Source organism: Alosa sapidissima, chromosome 13 (genome assembly GCF_018492685.1).
Source record: "Alosa sapidissima isolate fAloSap1 chromosome 13, fAloSap1.pri, whole genome shotgun sequence".
Classification (NCBI taxonomy): domain Eukaryota; kingdom Metazoa; phylum Chordata; class Actinopteri; order Clupeiformes; family Clupeidae; genus Alosa; species Alosa sapidissima.
This window is the reverse complement of record NC_055969.1, coordinates 18,438,165-18,459,084: the sequence shown is the minus strand read 5'-3', so window position 1 is coordinate 18,459,084 and position 20,920 is coordinate 18,438,165. Positions and strand designations below refer to the sequence as shown.

General features: G+C 39.6%; 3 protein-coding genes across 8 annotated transcripts in view; 2 read left to right on the top strand and 1 right to left on the bottom strand.

Moving 5' to 3' along the window:
* The window catches only part of LOC121680890 (cytochrome P450 2D15-like), an 18,991-nt gene extending 16,421 nt beyond the window's left edge, over nucleotides 1-2,570 (top strand). For all 4 annotated transcript variants that reach the window (XM_042060479.1, XM_042060481.1, XM_042060480.1 and 1 more), the window contains one exon: nucleotides 2,446-2,570. The gene's annotated coding sequence lies outside the window, so the exon portion shown is untranslated. The remainder of the gene's footprint in view (nucleotides 1-2,445) is intronic.
* Nucleotides 1,803-15,353, top strand: tmem150c (transmembrane protein 150C). 3 transcript variants are annotated; one of them, XR_006021866.1, is made up of 9 exons: nucleotides 7,659-8,116; nucleotides 10,547-10,662; nucleotides 10,874-10,927; nucleotides 11,027-11,059; nucleotides 11,165-11,232; nucleotides 11,621-11,748; nucleotides 11,960-12,137; nucleotides 14,426-15,126; nucleotides 15,265-15,353. XR_006021866.1 is itself a non-coding variant. In XM_042060515.1 (8 exons), the coding sequence occupies exons 2-8, from the start codon at nucleotides 10,589-10,591 to the stop codon at nucleotides 14,632-14,634; spliced, it is 744 nt and encodes a 247-aa protein (XP_041916449.1). In that variant the 5' UTR covers nucleotides 1,803-1,813; nucleotides 10,547-10,588; the 3' UTR covers nucleotides 14,635-15,232. The 3 variants fall into 3 exon arrangements, 2 of the variants coding, with proteins under 2 accessions (XP_041916449.1, XP_041916448.1); XM_042060515.1 differs by lacking the exons at nucleotides 7,659-8,116; nucleotides 15,265-15,353 and adding an exon at nucleotides 1,803-1,813 and having other exon boundaries at nucleotides 14,426-15,232; XM_042060514.1 differs by lacking the exon at nucleotides 15,265-15,353 and having other exon boundaries at nucleotides 14,426-15,232.
* On the bottom strand, nucleotides 15,219-20,920 carry enoph1 (enolase-phosphatase 1). The gene is made up of 6 exons (XM_042060513.1): nucleotides 20,535-20,920; nucleotides 20,298-20,399; nucleotides 18,922-19,124; nucleotides 17,184-17,316; nucleotides 16,826-16,949; nucleotides 15,219-16,414 (listed from the first exon to the last, which is right to left on the bottom strand). The coding sequence occupies exons 1-6, from the start codon at nucleotides 20,616-20,618 to the stop codon at nucleotides 16,275-16,277; spliced, it is 786 nt and encodes a 261-aa protein (XP_041916447.1). The 5' UTR covers nucleotides 20,619-20,920; the 3' UTR covers nucleotides 15,219-16,274.

The following is a 20,920-nucleotide window of genomic DNA, read 5'->3' as shown; positions in this document are numbered from 1 at the left end:
ACAACACTGCAGTTACATTTACAAAAGGGTTCTCCAATGTTTTCTCAGTTAGCCTTTTAAAATGATATCAGATTAGTAAACAGAATGTGCCTTTGCAACATTGGATGAATGGTTGCTGATAATGGGCAATGTAGATATTGCATTAAAGATCAGCCATTTATTTCTACAACAGTCGAGAACCCTTTTGCAATTATGTAAGCACATAATGTAATCTGAAAACTGCTGCCCTGATTAAAAAACAGTGCAAATGATCTCAGCTGGTATTCTGTCTATAATGGAGTGGAATGGAAAATTTTAAGTGTCTCCAAACTTTTGACTGGTAGTGTAAAAACAGTTCTTCTGATGACATTTTGTACCCCTATAGAATGTCATTGTGTTTGTCCTCAAATGTATGTAGCCTATAGCCTGAAGGATTTTATTACAAATATATATAGTTCTGAGAAAATCTGTATAGAAGTAGGTAAAGCCAAAGTGAGGATTTAAATATAATAACAAATATATGACATATATATGTGTATATATAACAAATATATTAAACTATTTCAAACATAAATACATAATATTGTTTTGAATGGTAATTCATGAAATAACCTGGTTCGAAATATCTTGAAAAAGCCGCTGATTATCAGTGACTGATATCTTCGTGACATCACTTCAGCGGGCTTTCTAGGCAGCAGCATCTCTTGACTGATCCCTGTGGCTGGTTACTCTACTGCAGGTCCTGCTCTAATTCAGGTCGGTTTTGTTAGATGCTGTTTACAGCCAGTTAATGTAGTAATGTAGTTCATACAATTTCGTCGTCTTTATCATTAGAAAACCGTTCAAGTTGCGCTCCACAGATATTCAGTTAGTATTAGTAAAGCTTGAGAGAGAAGATGGTGGCTATTTTACTCAGCTGCGCTGTGCGGGGAGAGAATAAGGATGTACGGAGCGTCGACAGGGAAAATTACAAGGAACCAGCACCCAAGTCAACGCATGACAAGGGAGTCCACTTGCAAGGGATTGTCTGGAGAAATGTTATTCTTATGGCTCTTCTTCATGCTGCGTCCATATATGCCATCTTCTTGATACCAACAGCACGACCTCTCACCTGGATTTGGTGTAAGTCGGAGCGAAAAAGATTCTCCTTCCGTAACTACGACGGTTGCTTGTGTAACTTCCAAACTCTCCACTGAGATGAATTGCGTGAGGGCTACCTTTTATGTGTGGTGTTTTAATCCAAATTAGAATTGTTACAGGGAAAATATGGGTAAAAATGTGAATGTTAGTATTTATTGAATAATTCTGGATTGATATTTATTTGTGATCTATACTACTTATAAAGGATGTTACTGATGCAAAACAGCTATTATGGCACTGGATGCATGCTCACTAGAGGTACATTGTATAACAACGCATGTGAGACCTTTGTTCCCTAAAACGGTGCAGCCTAATTGTGATGGAATGATGTCAACAAAAGAGTGATTAATATTCCTGTTTATTGGTCATTGTCATTTTAAAGGTATATACATTTGAGGTATTAGATGCACAGGAACACTAGGAATGTTTTTCCCCCCATGCCATCAAACTTGTAAAACTTGCAAGATGTAGCAATTAAAGTAGACTTAAGCATAGGCTACATCATGCATACAGGATCTAAAGAAAAAGTAATGTTCCACAATTGCAATAATCACAATAGGCTTTTCTCATAAATTCACTTCAATGGCCAGACAACACATAGTCCAATGAATCCTTAGACCCCTGTGGACTATTAAGACTAGAGGCTGAATGTGACATGTAGCATGGTTAGTGTCAGGAACGTCAGAAACATCAGGTGCAATAACAAGGAAATTCACTAAAAAATGGGGAGTTTTGTTTCTATGGAAACAAGGGTCTGGATCATAGTCAGGCTTCTGGACAATCAAGTAGTGAAAGTATACCTGTGTTGTCCACTCATTATTTTATACATCATTTTATACCCATGTGAATGGCGGTATGTGCTTAAATCCTGAAGAATCTTGAATTCTTAATACCCTTGTGGCATGTAGCTAACAATATTTACATTTATTCATTTAGACCTTAAGTCAGCTTGGGCAATAATTCAATTGAATTATTGAATTAATCAATTGAATGCCACCCCCACCCTCCTAGTGGTTTGATGTATTGTCTGTCTGTTGATATCCTTCATCAGGACTGATTCATTGCCTAGTAGCAGATTGGCCATCTGGAGCCCTGCTTGGCCGGATAATATGTGATTTAATTATACTTCAAAACATTTCAGCCCAAACAGACTTCTGCACACATTTAGCACACACAAGTTACTTCTCAAATCTTTGCCAATGAAAATTCTTGTTAGCCCAGTTGTGTCAATTGATAGTTTTCAGATTATGAGAACAGCTCATATAGTGTATGGTCTAGCAGTGTCGGACTGACCCTTATACTCTGCCCTCTTGTTTTTCTTTGTAGCCTATGTATGCTTCTTTCTCACGGCCTTGGGAGTGACTGCTGGGGCTCATCGGTTATGGAGTCACAGGTCCTACAAGGCAAAGCTGCCCCTCAGGGTCTTCTTGGCTGCTATAAACTCCATGGCCTTCCAGGTGATGCATTTTTGCTTCATTTTTTACTCTCTGTTTCATTCATTTAGGTGTTCACACTTTGAGTCACTTTCCTGTGCATGGATTAGGCCTAGTCCTAAACTAAAAGCTCTCTCATTTGAAATCTCCAATGAAGTTATTTCTTTAGTCAAGGACGAGGGCTTTTTCCATGTACGGGAAACTGTTTGATTATGTTTCAACTGTCTGTTTGATATGTGGTGGTGACTGACATTCTCTGTGTTCACTTTCTGTAAGTGGTATTTCCAGAGACAGCAGAACGGTCAGTGACAAATAATGTTTCTCTCACTGTTGTGAACAGAATGACATTTTTGAATGGTCGCGGGATCACAGGGTGCATCACAAGTACTCAGAGACAGATGCTGATCCCCACAATGCCAAACGGGGGTTCTTTTTCGCTCACGTTGGCTGGTTGTTCGTCAGGAAGCACAAAGACGTCATCGAAAAAGGCCGGAGGCTGGACGTCAGTGACCTTTTGGCAGACCCTGTGGTGATGTTTCAGAGGAGGTGGGCTGTTGGGATGAAATATGTATTTGAGGCTTTGTCAATATTACATTTTACAGTACATTTATTCATTTTCAACAGATGCTTTTATCCAATCTGACTTACAGAAAGAGAATAACATTCAAGCAACAGTGCAGAGTACCTTATCTAGGAATTACTACTACATCTGTCAATACTGTTACGAGAGGAAACGAGTGCCGACAAGTAGTCAAAGTGTGGTAGGAGGAGAAAGTGGTAGAAAAAGAAGAAGGTAGAGGAGGGAAGAGAGATGAGTGCATGGTAAGTGTGTGTTGTTGGGTGTGTTAGGTTGTTGGAAATGTTAAGAGAGGAGGTGTCCTCTATTGGAAGTGGTACAGATATGTTGTATTTATAAACTCTCAAGTGTACATTGCTTTTTAGCTTCATGCAATGAAGAAAAAGCAAATCTGAAAAAGCAAATCTATGCGGTAGTCAGAGTCAATGGGATCCCAATGGCAGGAATGTGCACGTGAAGATAGCATAATTTTTGAATGACTCATTAAAGGAACATGACTGGACAGAGCATTAACAGTTAGACTAACCTGTAAAGAGAACAACGCCTCAAAGTAGTAGGAGTTTATGATTATGACTAAGAGAACAACAGATCTCACTGGAGGAATACCTGCCAGCTGTACTTAGATACTTAGAGAGCCCCTCTGCTGAGACTGTAGATGGATAGTGTTGATACTTCCTGACTTTGTATCCCCTCTCTAACAAAGAGGGTTGTAAGGAACGTGATAACATTAGCTTGAAATCAGAGTGCAGATATGATTGAAACATAACAGGTTTGGCCCACTGAATAAATAGGGCTATTGTAACATTCCGGAAGTCTATAAAGGAAACCTGAGAAGAATTCTTCACGCCCACATGGCTGGTCCTTGAACATTAACCAATCCCTCAGTAACAACCAATGACTGCATTTAAAAAAAAAAATTCTATTCATCATATTATGCTAGGGCAGAGATAAAGGAGTGATTGAGAGATGATTTCACTTTTAATGTTTCATAATTTGTCAACTGCGACTTTCTTCTGCAGTTACACCTTTACTGTTCATATTCCCAGTCTCAAGTGTAATAAACTATGTAACAGGTCATTATAATTATGGTCACAGACAGTAAATCGCTGTTTAAATTGTATTTGATTCTTGCGAAAATTCATTCATTACATACATGTTTTTATTTTTTCCCAGATACTATTTAATGTCGGTCCTTGTGATGTGTTTCTTGGTGCCCACTCTGGTGCCGTGGTACCTCTGGGGAGAGAGCCTGTGGAACTCTTACTTCCTGGCTGGCATTCTGCGCTACACAGTCTCCCTCAACATCACCTGGCTAGTAAACAGCGCCGCACACATGTACGGAAACCGGCCATATGATGTAAATATAAACCCCCGCGAAAATGGCTTTGTCACGTTTGGAGCCATTGGTGAGTTGATATTTACAATGTTCTAAATGAGGGCTTATAGTTTTTACAGCTGTATCATGTACTGAACTTCAATTGATTGAATGGCATTGAATATTGCATACAAGAAGAGTGCAAAATGGCTCAGCTACTGCACAGTAGATTTTGTATACCCAAAATAGTCATGTTTGTGTTTCATGTAAACTCTTTATTTGACCATGATTTCTTGGGCAACTTCTTTTGGGGAAATTTCAGGAGAGGGTTTCCATAACTTCCACCACACCTTCCCCTTCGACTACTCCGCCAGTGAGTTCGGACTACGTTTCAACCCCACCACCTGCTTCATAGACCTGATGTGCTTGCTCGGCTTGGCCAGTGACTGCAAGAAAGCCTCAGCACAGATGGTCCAGGCCCGCAAATGCAGGACGGGAGAAGGAAGCCTGTGAAGATCCGCTCAGAGGGCCATCATTCACTTATGTAGGGGCTGAAGTATATATATATATATATATATATATATATATATATATATATATATATGTGTGTGTGTGTGTGTGTGTGTGTGTGTGTGTGTGTGTGTGTGTGAAGAGGGTCTCTCTCTATCTATCTATCTATCTATATATATCTCTATATATATATATATATATATATATATATATATATATATATATATATATAAAGCAAAAGTCCTGCCAGATATTTGCTCCTACTATTTATTAAATCAGGTAGATCAGCTAAATTAGTGAAATTCCCTGTGTTAAAGGTACACTATGCAGGTTTAGGTATTTTTGGCGGCTGTAAAGCTCCCTCTAGAGCGATATATTTATATTTTACTCTGCTGTTGTAAATAGCAGATTTCTCGTGTCTTATCCCCCTGTACACAATGAAAATGATCTACTGTCAAGGTAATGTTTCACGATTCTCGCGAGATTTGTCTGGCTGCCAGTCTTGAAGTTGCATGGCTGGTTTTCTCGGTAGCGACTCGCTACGTCTATGCTGTATAGCTATGCTAGGTGAACGATTCGCCTATTACAAGTTCATTTACCATCAAATTGGCCTCGTAAAGGTAAAAATCTTGCATAGTGTACCTTTAAGTGAATAGGTAGAACCAATACATGGTGGAACTTTTACTTTCTGAAGCCAGATATTAACACTTTATCAGTGTGTTTATCCTTTTCTTCTTCAACTTTTTTTTGTCAGTTGCCAGTTGTTTCATTGTGTCACGGTCAAGGCTGTATGGAACATTTCTTTAATTGTATCTCAACCATTTTCCAATTACATTTAGTAAAGATTATATTTATCTTTTATCTATAGATGACAAATGGGGAGGGGTAAGTAAGCTAATATAGTGTGCCTCTCTGGAGTCTTCACAGATGGGTTCATCAACTACATTCAAAAGAAATGTATGGATAGTGTGTATGATGTAGCAGAGCATTACAGAGACAGAAGCTGTAGATCAGATGAAATACGGGGATCATAGGACACATCTCACCAAAGTATACAATGTGGATTTAGAGATGATAGGGAGAAGTAGCCTCACATTTGTTTCCTGGTTAATAGTGCTGGTTTGCCATAGATTTAATATTTGTTAAAAAAAAACATGCTGTATGTTTACATAAGTGTAAAATCTAAATGTATTGGACTGCTATGGTTGGATTTTTATATATTTTATCAACAGTTATTTGGGTGTGCCACAGAGCAGGACTGGAAAGGGATAAAACATGGCCACCAGGCAATATTAATTGTTAATGCTGTCACAAAAATAAATTATTTCCTTTACAATTCAATGAAATTAGTTAAATTATATTTGGATTTTATTTAATTAATCTCATTCAATAAGACAAAAGCAACTTGCATAAATATTGCCAGGGGTCAGTTTGAGGGAGACCCCTACAAAGGTCAAAACAAGCTGAATATGCAACCCTACTTAATTTCACCATAGGGTTACAGACTTGCCTTAGCACCTATTTGAATGTACTGCCCATTGCTGGTCATGACAGATTTCAAGTGTTTGACCACTAAACAATCAACTGTTTGTATTGTTGAGTATTGATGTGTTTTGATATTTCTTGCGCGATATACCCCATATGGGTGGGGGTGATGAGAAGTATATCATGGTTGTTTGGGTAATAGTGAGATAGCTTTTACACATTTACAATTTCCAAAGTCCACAATGACTCGATTGAGGAATGTATGGTTATTTGACTTCTTTATCTACAGAGGTCAAGATTTCTACCTCCCTCTGACATACAGAAAAGTCTATATTGGCGACTCAGGGTTATTGGTTTAGTTAAGGTTGCAGTTTAACCACTCTGCCAATGGAGGATAAATTAGATGCTTTTCATTTGTCTCAGTTTATATTCAATGAGACAATCCTAGCCTCCTTTTGCTTGCACAACAGAACACAAAGTGTGGTAGGCTACATTTACTTACAGTTTTACACTTATAAAGCCTATACATTGTCTATGTCTAAGTACATCTAGCATATTGTGATATTTGTGTAGTGCGAGAACTATCATGGTAACAATCAATGAAAAATGTGTGTATGAATAAGAAATTCTGTCATATTGTTGTAGCCATTTAACAATATAGTTGTAACCACTATTATCTTGAAGAAACCTTTGTTGAGTCAGGGTAATAGATGCCATCTTAATACAGTTATTAAAGGACACAAGTTTGATAGGCATATATCAGGAATTATTCCATCTCTGCAGAGCATTCAGCAGCATTGACATGGCTCGTTTTCACAATTCCTCTCATGTTTACTTTTTTTGGTAATTCTAAGAAATGTATGATGAGCTACAAATGTATTAAGGATTGTATTGATCGAAACTTCTAAATACATGTTAAGCCAAACCTGGTCTGATTTGTGCATATTTGAATAGACATCCCTTTTGAATTTCTGTAACGTCGTGTGTGCAAAACTTGGCAGTTTAATTAAATCCATAGATTAGCCTAGACTATTGGGTAGGCTGAGCTATTTAGAGCTGAATTTGCAGAAGTTGTTTTTTATTTAATAAATTCTATTGACTGTCTATGTCCTTGTCAGCACCACCTACCAGTCTCTGCTATAAATGTATACTGTAGGCCTACTCTACTCTTCCATAAATAAATCATGTGTAGACGTTTCTGGTGTTGCATGCATATTACACGTTTGTGAGCTGTGTGTAGGCTAGGGGATAGACTATTGAATTCCTACGTAACGTCCCTTAAGAGTTCCCAAACATTGTAATCGGCAGGTGCCTGTTTAGTTACTAGCCTAGAATCTAATGTTAGATGAAAGGAAAGTGGGTCAGGCAGGCCTACTTCACTTGCAGCTGCTGTCTGAATGTCCACCGATTTATGTCAGCTCTAGAAAATCGTATGCGTAGCTCTACAATTTCTGAGGAAAGCTAGTCTATTCGTTTGAGGTAGCTTACGTTAACAGCAAGCCTTCAGCAACGCTTTATTCAGGCAGTTGAGCGATTTCTTTGACTTAAGAAATGTAGCCTATTCTCTGCAACGGGCAATGTCGTTGAAGAGGGTCTAGTAACACGATGGTCGATGAAGACTTCTATGCAATGAGTAGACAACCGCCACACACATAAGAGGTGCTGACTGTTCAGGAGGTAAGCCGCTTCCTCGGATACTATAATGGCGCATTATAACCTGGGATTGCATATCATCTCGTCACGACAGTGAAAAAGTCCACCATTTTATTGGGTTCGTAGACAATTGTCTCTTAGAAACAAGTCCAATAGCCCATTACAAGTAGGCTAACCCTCAACTAGGCTATTACAGTTAGCTTTATAGATGTGTTCAAAATGGGCGTTGTTCGCATCTAAACCTTACAGTCTATGATCTAAACGCAGTCGAAGTGAGTTGGATGAGGACCTAGAACGTGTCCAGTGCTGTAGAAAGTTATAGCCCAGGCTTAGCCCTACTGAAAATAAGCAGTTTAAAGTAAATACGTAAGCTAGCCACGTGTATAAAAGATCCTGTACATTCTAGTCTAATAAATCTCCATCATCTTGCTGACTCGCACTTATACTGCAAAACAAATTAAACGCAATGATGAATGGGACAGGCATGCATTCATGTCCTGAAGTTGAACAGGAGCTGTCCGTCACATAGTTCTGAAACGGCACATAGCCTAGGCTAAGCACGGCTGTTTGGTTTACCGTTGAAGAATGATATGCCTATTGTGTGAGTTTTTTCCCCCCTTTTAATTCTCTGTCAACATGACACAAGCCTTTCATTTTTAGCTAGTGTGTGAAGCTGATGATGCACAAGGCAACTTTTTGAGTAGGGTACTTGGGCAGTGTTCCACAGTATTGGTATCAGTAGGCTACAGTAGGCAGAACTCATGCTGATTGGATGAGCATGATAATTTGCCAGGCCTACTGATATCAATAAACAAAATGGGATGCCCCTGACGCCCCTGGTAATTACACTGCAGCCAACAGTTAAACATGCCAATGCACCAGTTGCAAGGTGAATGATTGACATTTACAGGAAACTAAATTTAAAGAATATTAGTGCATAGAGCCTACTTTATTTTCGGTCTGTTCTATTTGTATATCCTATTTGCATTTAGCCTGTACATCATCAAGTATCCTGCAAAATGTAATCTATTTGTGAATCCATGTCGGCAAATCCAGATATGTCCATGCATGGTCTAACTCCATACTGCAGGCCTACTAAAAACAAGCTAGCCCCTTTTTCCCTTCCACAGAACCCAACATAGCCTAATCAAGGATATTTATTGTAGGCATAAATTACGCCATAACAGGTTCTTTAATTTAGACAATTTATCTGTTTTAAATCGTATTCTTGATAATGTAAGCCAGATGAGGCTATGCCGTTATGTAGGGGTGAGCTTTTCATTTGAAAAGGGCCATCGTAAGTTTTTTTTATTTATTTTTTTAGTCTGGTTAGCAGAAGTGAGAAAAGCAGAAGTGAATTCTAACATAAGGTGTATCAGCTTTAGGACCCGTTAGTGGGGCTGTTAAGCTCTTAAAATAGGGATGATCTTGCTTTTTATGGAAGAAGCATGAAACTTTCAGGGTTTGTTCTTGGTGACCTAAGCCTTAATTTAAGATCTGGAGGCATTCTAAGTTTGACCTCTGAGGTCAGATAGAGGTCACTGACCTCTGTAATATGTTGTGACACTACAGGTGAATGGGGTAAAAAAAAAAAAAATAGATATCACCATGAAACTTTCTCAGTTGATTACTCATGTTAAAGGAGAATTCCGGTGTGATATTGACCTAAAGTGTGTTGAAACATGATACCGAGTGTGAACGTATGTGTCATAGCCCATCTCGGCTTGTCCCCTGCACTCCAAAATCTGGCGCTAGTTAGCCGATGCTACCAACAGCTTTTTCAATGGTGGTGCTTCGGCATCGGGCTAGCCATGCAAATAAATCACTGTTTTACACCATTTACGAGGCTCAATGTATCTCCACACTTCATTGGTAGACTTCCGAGGGCCCTGACATTTAAAACGAGACATTGAGAACTTTGAAAAAGCACTGGTAGTTTACTTACAAGACGATTTATACAGACAGTATCTTCACGAAGTTTAGCGTTTGCAGCCATCTTGAATTTAGTCACGATAAGTCGAGTGACGAGTAAGAATGAACAGGTATGATAAGGGATCAGATTCCAAAAATAATTCAGTGGAAATGCATGAATTCCAGTTTCTTCCAGTAGCAGCAACTTAATATATCTAGTAGACTTGATATATATTTCGGTGAATTTTGTAGACAGATTAGAAGTCATTCGCACCAGTGCGCCTATTTTTTTTTGTTTGCACTCCCATGCCATCATTTTTACTCGCACGTGCGATTGAAATGGTCGCACTGTGCCCAATTTTGCGTAATTTGATCGGCTCTTCTGATCGGTCTTCATAGTGCTCCGAACAAACTATGTTGAGTCAATATCGGCCGATAATGATCGGTGGCAGATCAATCGGAGCATCCCTATGTGGTTGCATCACCTTGAGACTTGTAACTGAAGATCTATGCTAATATTCCATCATGTGCTCTTCACCACAGAGATAACGTTAGAAGGCTGTGGGGACCACACTGTATGACAGAATGAGGAAATGTAGTCCCTGGGCGTTTCTTCCTATTATGTTTTCCCTGTTCACAGCAGCTGGCCTGTGGGTTGTGTAAGTATTCTATGGGTTCTAAAATCTACTAGTGGTCTGGTCTGTGTCCCTTTGTAACTGCCTATTTGTAGAAAGTAAACAACAATACATATATAGGTCATATGAACTCGGTCTGCTTACTTTAAAAGGGGAGGTATACTTTAAGTCTACACTATACTCATGGGGCAATTAGGCCTAGATAAAAGAGATATGTACATTCTTCTCCTTTTAGGTATTTCATAGCAGTGGAGGATGACAAAATAATTCCTCTAAGTTCAGAGTACAAGTAGGTGACTTCCCCTGAAACATATTCCATACATAAACATATACTGGACCAGATGACACACACAATCTAATCCTGTCTAATAACATTTATTTTCCACAGAAGATCGGGCCAGAAGTCTCCCCCCTACATAAGGTGCAGTCAAAGCACACTCTAATGATTTTACCTCATAGTAATTATGAAGAGTGTATGTTTTTCTCTTGCTAGTTTCATTCTTCCTCACGTGTTCATACTCCTCAGCATTGCAGGCAATGCACCGCCAGCCAGCTGCGTATTTAGCCAAGTCATGAACATGGCAGCATTTGTGGGTAGGCATGGAGCATTCATATCAGCTTTTCAATTATTTACAATACTACTTCAATACAAAAACTTCCTACTGTTTGTTTACTGCATGTATTCATAATATCCATCTGCAGAATACATAACAAATTGTGTCATTGGAATTCTTGAAAGAGAGAGGTTGTTGAAAGGATAGGTGATGTTTGATGATGTTTGCTTTGTGTCCGATTACCATGTGAAAGGGTTTGTATTTCAGGAACAGAAGGCCTTTGAGATCTTTCAGCCCTGAGCACATAAAGCATACAGCATTATAAATTATCATATTCTGTACAAATATAAATTATGAAAAATATTATTGTATTATGTGTATTACATTAAAACATCAGATCAAAATGTTCATTTCTGCTATACTTACAGGATTCATTCTTGGTGTGCTGCGATACCTTCAGCTAAAGCCACGTATGCACAAGCCTTGGATGAATATTGGCGGTCTTGTGGCCTTATCTCTGGCCTGCTTTGGAATGACCTTAGTGGGGAATTTCCAGGTACCATATTCTGACTCTTTTCATCGATTTACTAAGTCTAAGGCCTGTCAGACACTGTTGAGCTAGTCTGAAAACCTTGACATTTTCATATATTTCACAAATCAAATCATCGATGCGAAAGTAACACATTTCTGAGATTATGTGTTTCTTATTAAGTTTTGTATGACAATCAATATACAGCATTTGGCTTTTGCTATGTTCATTTGCCCAGCTTACCAATGATGAAGAGCTGCACAACGTAGGCACATCAATGACCTTTGGCCTGGGAACTCTGTTCTGTTGGGTGCAGTCCCTCATAACAGTGAAGGTGAACTTGCGGAACGAGGGCAGACGGGCAGGTATCCCTCGTTTCCTCTTGTCTGGAGCAGTCACTATCTGCATGCTGCTTTGTATCCTTCCTTATGTTACACTTATGCATTAATTTACCACTCGGCTATGAAAGCCAACAGTCACCAACCCAACGACAAACTCACCACAGCACATATTGTGGATGTCTGCATGACAAACTTATTATCAAACTAGGAAAACAGTGACACACTCAAATTAGCAAAGAATGGAAATGCTAATTGCAGTTGCTTATTTGATCTTGGCAGAAACTCACTTTGCACATGCCTAAAAAACATTCAAAATGTCCACATTTTATATTAAGGAATCATTACTATACTGTACTCAATGTTGTTGAGATAAACTAGGAGTTAGGAACATGTGATAATAGATTAAGTATATTTTTGATAGTAGTTCTTATGTTTGTGAGTCCTGGGGCCTCATTTATAAAAGTGTTGCGTAGAAACCATCCTTCATTTGATCTTAGATCATTTCTGAAATGATCGTACGTGTGATTCAGAGAAAACGAACGTACGCACAAAAAAACGTGCGTACGCCACCCTTCCAGATGTGCCCATTATAAATCACAAATGAGCGTCAACTTGTGCGCAGCAGGATGGTTTTAGGTCTCCGCCTTGTAAACACCCCCTCATCAATATCATTAGCATATGTTTTAATGAAATCAATGGCCTAAAAGCTGTAGCCTATGTAAAATTATATATTAAAAACATTAGTATAGGCCTAGCCTATGCCATCTGATGTTAACTAGCTATATGCGTCAGTTCGAATAGCTTAACTAATTATGTTTTTTTCCAGCAAAGCTTTCTGGAAAGAGATCGTATGCATCCATGTCCATTGTCCTCGGCTCGCTTTCATTCCTTTTGCTTGCAGTAATGTGAATAATCAACATTTAGTATGTTTTGGCCTACTTTGTAGAAAAAAAAATTGGGTAGGCCTACCTTATTAAGGAAAGACCTCTAGGCCTACAGCATAATCCTATACGTTATGGTACAGTAGGCTACTGTACGTTTCCAATATGATCCAGGGTAATATGCTGATTTAGCCTACAAAACAGAGGACTAAATTATAAGCGTGATATGTCATGTAGGCTTAACGTTTCTTTTAGGATAGGCTATGTTTTTGCTGAAAAAGTAGCCTAGTTCGCCGGTCATTATTAATTAATTCTGCATATCTTTGCTATCGTTTTCTTTCAATAATGTCAAATGGCTTAAACATTGTCCTTTATTGTTTGCTTTATGCCTACCTTTATATTTTAGCCTACATTATCCAACTCACGTATTGTCATCTAATCTTGGGCACTGCGGCTGCCAGTCAAAAAAAGCAAACAGGTGCGCGCTCTGCACCTCTTTACGCAACTCCGACGCAACACTAAATATGAAGATGCCCTGCTTTCAGAGGATAACTTCCGTCCCTTGGTTGTGTAGGCTATATATGATATAAAATATCTATAGCCATTGTATAGCTTACATTCAAATATTACCTTTTTGTTGGGAGCTGGGAATAGGCCTATGAGCGCAAATTAGGATGTAGTGGAGGCTAAACGCGAGTAAACGCAGTTTATCCACCTCTGCAATTTCAGAAATAGAGTTTAGGCCTACCCACCTCTTAGTTTATCCACCTCTCAAAAGAGTTTATTCACTTTTAACATTCAAAACGTTATTATCCAATACTATCCTATATTCCCAATACTGTACATTATCCTCCACCATTATCAAACATGTTCTGAATGCCTTTTTAAAAAATCCGATACCGCATGGCGCAGTCCACCTCACCGAGATTGCAGAATTCATAGTTCACCCACCTCTTATTTTACCACTACATCCCTGGCACAAATGTACTTTTCCTCTCCTAAACGAGGGCAATTGGACATTTTATGGTCAATATTAGATTGGTGAGAACACCAAATATACTAGATCACCTGTAAGAATGTTTCAATCATTCTATCGTAGGTCTTGGTGTTTTTTAGATATTATGAAATAAGTAAGCTATACGTTTTTTCACTTTCTTAAGTGGGCTATAGTTCTCATTAGCAGTTTTATGCCAAACCATGAAACATTTAGCTGCGTCCAAAAACGTCTTTAAAAATCTTCTGATATTGATCATGCATATGGCAAAGAAAGACATGAGATCGTTGGTCTTGGAATTTTGAAAATTTCCACGTCAAAGACGTTTTTTATAAATCTGAGCGTTGGCATGGATTTGAGCGTACGCACGGTCTAAGATCAAATCTGTGCGTAAGAACGCTTTATAAATGAGGCCCCTGAACACCCAGATCAAAATAAGGTGGGACTGAAATGTCCTTGATCCTCTGACCTTAACTAGCACTACACAGATTTCATCCTGATGGCTCAGGGTCTTCACATGCACGCTGCCCGGACGCAGTGGGCCCTTGTCATGTTCTTTCTCACCTTCCTAGCCTCCTTCGCCATCGAGTTCCGCAACTATCACTTTGAGATTCTGTGCACTGACAACCGGGACCCCCCACTCAGTCTGTCCGAGACTTTCTCTGAAGTGTCAGAGTACCAGTCGGATCAGCTGTAGGGCCTGGCTTGGGCAGAGCTCAACCTAGTCGTAGGATTTGCCAACGGGAGGAATCAGAACAAACAAAAACAATTGTGATCTACTGAACTCTCTGGATAAAACTAATTAAACTGCTTCTAATGCAGGTTGAATACAACAAAACACTTATGGCAGAAATGACTGCTGTGTTGGGCTGTCTCAGATATCCAGACAGATGCATTGATTAGCTAAGCACCTTATTTGGGTATTGCCACAAACTCACAATTATACATCAGAAACACACCCATTGGTTGGATACAATTCCTTGTTCTTAGTCCCAACGGACAGGCATGCTGGCTAATAGCCAAAGTATTCTATGACCAAAATGCGGTATCCAGCGCAATGTATCCGATCAGTGTCTGTAAGCGCTACACTACATGCATGTTTGCCTGAGGAATGTATTCGACACTGAGCTTAGAATGACTCATTTTCACCCAACTCACAGAGCAGTTTTGAAAGTAGAAGAAATTAAAGGTAAGTCACTACTTTCTCAGTCAACTCATCTGTTTTTATCTGTGTTTCATCTGTGGTATTTCTGTAAAAAAGAGACAAGAAGCATGTAGGACTAGGATGTTTTCCATGTGTTTACTTCCTATTCGCAAAATCTCACAGGTGTCTCAAGTGCCACTGAGAAGAACACAAATGCATACCATCTTAGACTTTTAACAAACTCACATTCTTGATCTTCCATCAAAAGAACAAAGAAGGGATTTCATTTCAGGTCATCACAATACAGTACTCCAATCAAACATAATACTGTAGCTACAAGTTCTTGATACTTAAAAAAAAATGTAATGACAACCTTTGTAATATTTCAGATTATTAAAATGTTGCCGCAAATCAGTTATATCACAGTGACTCCTGTTTCAGATTATTGTGTCCTCATTCAGGGGGCTTGTGAACATGATAGAGAGCCATTATGTCTGCATAATTTCAGTGCTACAAATAGTTTGCTGGACACTCTTCTACAAATCAAAGTAACGTCATGCAAACAGTATGCTCCCACCCCCACACACAAGACACATACAAAAACATTCACTCATGTGGTATGTCACTTAGACAGAGCATCCACTCAATTTACTATGAACATGGATTTAGAATATGTTGCACCAATGAGGAGGATGACTATTATGAAGTCGAATGAGGGAATGAATTTGAGGGATCCCTGCTCTCATAATACACACACACACACACACACACACACACATAACACTGATTTTATACTACTGTTTTCTAGGACTGACAGAAATCCTGGTTGAAACCAGGACATTTCACTATGACCTGTTTGGCACTTGCCACCATCATTCTTCAAAAACTTTTATTCATAAGTGGAACCAAAGAACTGGAACATTCAGATCGCCTCACACATCTTTATGGCAGGTTCTGTGGTAGCACTGTACTAACCACACCGCTTTCTCTCAAACACAGTTTCTTTTTGTCATCCTTTCACTAAACATTATCTGAGACCAGCACTTTACCTTTCCACATAAATAAAGACTTAATAAAAAAAAAAGAAGGAAAGAAAAATACGAAAAGACATCCAAAGGAAATGTTGGCAAGAGAGACTGAGGAAAGGGAAAGCTAGAGGAGGAGGAGTCGTGCAGGTGTCTGTGGCGTCTATGTTAAGGTCTGCTGCTGAGCTCCAGCTGGCTGAAGGAGGTGATGGTGCTGTAGTGGGCCTGCTCCTCATCCGTCAGCTCCAGGTTGCCTGGCCTCAGCACCACCGCCACGTTCAAGCCCGCCTCCTCGGCAGCCTTTGCCTCTGCGAGCAGCACACACAGCAAAAGCAATCAATCAATTAACTGATCTATCAACCAATCAATCAATTAGTCAGTATGAGACTATTCCATTCTTAGGCCTGAGACTATTCCATTTTAAACCTCATCTTAAGTAAAACAGTACCTGGCAATTCATGCAAATACCATGTCAAAATTCAAAATTCATGTAAAATACCATGCAAATGGGAGCAATAGACAGCAAATGGGTGCACACAGAAATGCACACTGACAGACACCACAATTGAGTGAAAGTTGCTGCACACAGATAAGTAAGACCATAAAGTAGGCCATTAAAAGCAAATTACCATCACAAGTGAACCATGTAAGACACTGCTAAGTACTACACTAACTCTTTTTCCAGCAGCAATTGTCCGTGTCAGAAAAAAGGTCATTACCTCTTGTGACGTCCGTCAGGAACATGATCTCTTCAGGCGCGCAGCCTATCCGTTCTGCGATCCTCTCATAGCTTTTGCTTTCCACTTTAGCCCCAATGTTTGTGTCGAAATGCCCATCGAAGTGCTGAAGACAACAAAGGCAATAGGTAAATGGAAAAATGTACGCTTAAGCATTCCACATTTTTACACCAATTATCACTAGAGGTTGGGAGCCAGAGGTGCAAAAAGGTTACTTATAACACCCAAAAGCACCAAGGAAATAAGCCTGTACCCCAGATTGAATTTGCTGTGGTGGTTTATATGCTCCTCTGTCATTAAATCAGGCTTAAATTCCATGGGAACAATACTAAATTCTCACGTCTAAAAGATCTCCTTCCACAGAGTATCCAAACAGCAGCTTCTGTGCCTCCACACTCCCTGAGGAGTAGATGTAGACTTTCATCCCCTGCCTTCGCCACCCTCTGATGGCCGGTACTACATCCTGGTACACTCTGTAACACACAAAGATAATATCAGTCATCTTCATATCCTGTTGCAGACTTTTAAGTTATCATATAACCACACCATTCATTAGTAATTATTGAATAGCCATTGGATTGAGTAGCCAGTTGGATTTTTGTACTTGAATTAGACATAGGCACATTTAATCTGGAAAATGTCCAACTGTAAATGCATGTTAGTTATTTCAACTCATTTTGGAGGGAAAAAGTAGAAATTCATTTTACTATGTGATCTAACTGGTATTCCTGTTATGTACACAAATGTTTACATTGACTGTGCATATGACACTTTCACCTTCTCAAGGCACATTGACACTAAATACTAAAGAATGGGCAAGCCTTCTCTTCAGAAACACAAAACTTCCGTATTAGATCATTATCTGGGTGCAGGACCCTGTGATACAATTAAACCCATAATGCATAATCAATAACCAATTTCTTACACATCTTGAACGGACATTATGTATATTGTTTCAATTTATACATCCCTGTCGCTCAGCTACTGTAAAGAAAAAACACAATTGTGTGTTTGTGTTTGATAGCTTGGAAGCAAAACTATTGATTGTTTATTTTTGTCGGTGTAAGTTGCTTTGGACAACAGTGTCTGCTAAATACCATAAACCTAAACAGAAATAATAAACTGTAAACATACTAAGCCATCACAAATCATCTCTATCTACTAAGTGAATAAATGTACATTTAAAGGAGAATTCCGGTGTGATATTGACCTAAAGTGTGTTGAAACATGATACCGAGTGTGAACGTATGTCTCATAGCCCATCTCGGCTTGTCCCCTGCACTCCAAAATCTGGCGCTAGTTAGCCGATGCTACCAACAGCTTTTTCAATGGTGGTGCTTCGGCATCGGGCTAGCCATGCAAATAAATCACTGTTTTACACCATTTACGAGGCTCAATGTATCTCCACACTTCATTGGTAGACTTCCGAGGGCCCTGACATTTAAAACGAGACATTGAGAACTGGTAGTTTACTTACAAGACGATTTATACAGACAGTATCTTCACGAAGTTTAACGTTTGCAGCCATCTTGAATTTAGTCACGATAGTTGCTGCTACTGGAAGAAACTGGAATCCATGCATTTCCACTGAATTATTTTTAGAATCTGATCCCTTATCATACCTGTTCATTCTTACTCATCACTCGACTTATCGTGACTAAATTCAAGATGGCTGCAAACGCTAAACTTCGTGAAGATACTGTCTGTATAAATCGTCTTGTAAGTAAACTACCAGTGCTTTTTCAAAGTTCTCAATGTCTCGTTTTAAATGTCAGGGCCCCCGGAAGTCTACCAATGAAGTGTGGAGATACATTGAGCCTCGTAAATGGTGTAAAACAGTGATTTATTTGCATGGCTAGCCCGATGCCGAAGCACCACCATTGAAAAAGCTGTTGGTAGCATCGGCTAACTAGCGCCAGATTTTGGAGTGCAGGGGACAAGCCGAGATGGGCTATGAGACATACGTTCACACTCGGTATCATGTTTCAACACACTTTAGGTCAATATCACACCGGAATTCTCCTTTAAATGTGTGAATTATAGATTGTTAGAGCAGTAACACATTTCCAGCCACTTACTCGCCTTTGATTTTCCCAGTGTTGTACGCAACCCTCCACATGTGCCCCTGCAGCTGTTTGAGTGCGGTGGTCTTCCTGTCAGCGGCCATCTGCCACAGGACATTATCCACTACCTCTCGGATGGCCTTCTCCTCGTCAGTGTGCACTGTCTGGTCCACAGCATGCACTGGGCCTGCTCGGTTCAGTCTGTGATCTTCCTCTGTCTATAAGAGAAAAGATAGAAAGGGGTGACCTGAGAGGTCATGGTGGATGAATCAAAGAAGAGATTCACTGGCTAGGCCACTGGGTGGGTGAATAATGTTCGATCAGTGCCCAGCACATCACTGCACATTTCTTATCAAACTGAACCTTGGTGCTACATTCCAATGCTCATAATGCTTCGGTAGTCTTATGAAGGCCTATCCACAGGGCTATACTGTAAAACCGGTTATTTAATGGATGGTTAACTTTATGGAATCTTGGCATGTTTTCATCCAGGCTTAATAGGCAAGCGTTCTTGAGATGAATGCATTGTCATAGGACAATATTAGGAGGAGAAGTCTACACAGCCTAGACTGGCACTGTGGGTAAGCTTTTGCTGTGAGTGAGGTCATAAGTATACCAGCTGGCAAGCCTCAGTGAGCTCTGTGCCAATAAGACTGAGGATGCACAAGTGCACTTGCCCTAAAAGTAATTTAGAAACTTGGTAAAAAGTGCCACACTTATTCACATTAGCACATTAGGTTCAAGCTCTGTGCACAGTGAACAAGTTAACCGTTTGTGGAAGTAACTGAAGAATCTAATGACTATTTACAGTCTTTGAACAACCAAACGGAAGCACACAAATTAGTGGGCCATGATGACGCCTACAACGGTTGTTGATGGATGATGTTACCGAGGATCCCTCTCAGACAATATTGACAGACCTAAATGTGGTTTTCCAATTGATTTTCCAACAGTAGCCTCATAACCTAATTACTCAGTCAGACCATCGCCTATGCGCGTCACAAAAATAGGTTTAACAACATGATAAATTTATATAGCATCAAATATGAGTTTGTTATTATGGTTTTGGACTGCAAGGGTACTGCAATAGTCAAATCTGCGAATCTGGTTAACCATGCAATGACCTATGGCCATACAAATTGCCACTAAAGTTACCACCGACAGTACCACTCCTTGCAAATGACAAACCGATTCACGCGGCCCAGTGTGAAGAAACATATCACATCAAATTCCACGACACTATATTTGATAAATGGGTTATAATCTATTCAGACGTTAAGTAGCCCGTTAGCAATGCCTTCATCATAACAGCTAGACCATGTGGCAATCGATAGCTAACTTAGCCAAGTAAATGAGCTAACATGTTTCGCGTTGACAGTCATCCATCTGACCTGTTTCTTTAGAAGATGCACGTCCTGCTTGCATTCATCCTCTTCCCAGTGATCTGACAAATAATCCTCAAGATGCTCCTTGATGTAGGGAAACAGTATATCCTGTGGGAAAGAAAATAAAGCCTTAACATCACACAGGCAGAAATCTAAATTAGCCAACTGTTTTGTAGCTAATGTTAGCTGGGTGGCGCTAACTTGCTAGCTGTCTAATTGCAACAATAACGTGCTGAACGTTACCTTTACAAAGGTGATTGGTGTGGTAGTGCCTTCAATATCCAGCAGAAACACACTGGTATTTGCTGGAACAGTAACCGTTGCCATTTCACCCCTCCAAGCCAGCAAGTTGCTGGCTAATTCTAGCTAGCTACCCAAATACAACACTGCACTGCACTGAATAAGGAAATGTCAAAGCCTGAAAATATGGGTTTACATTAGCACTGCAATTAAGTCTATCTATCTTAAATAAGAACACAGACAAACTAGATCCAGGCAAGCACAGAGAACAGACAAGTGACGTTACTTCAAAAATAAAAGTCAGCAAGCTAAATGGACAAACTACTCTGCAGCCACCGCAGAACCAGACACAAATGAGCCCTTAACATTCTCGTGAAAAATCCTCTACC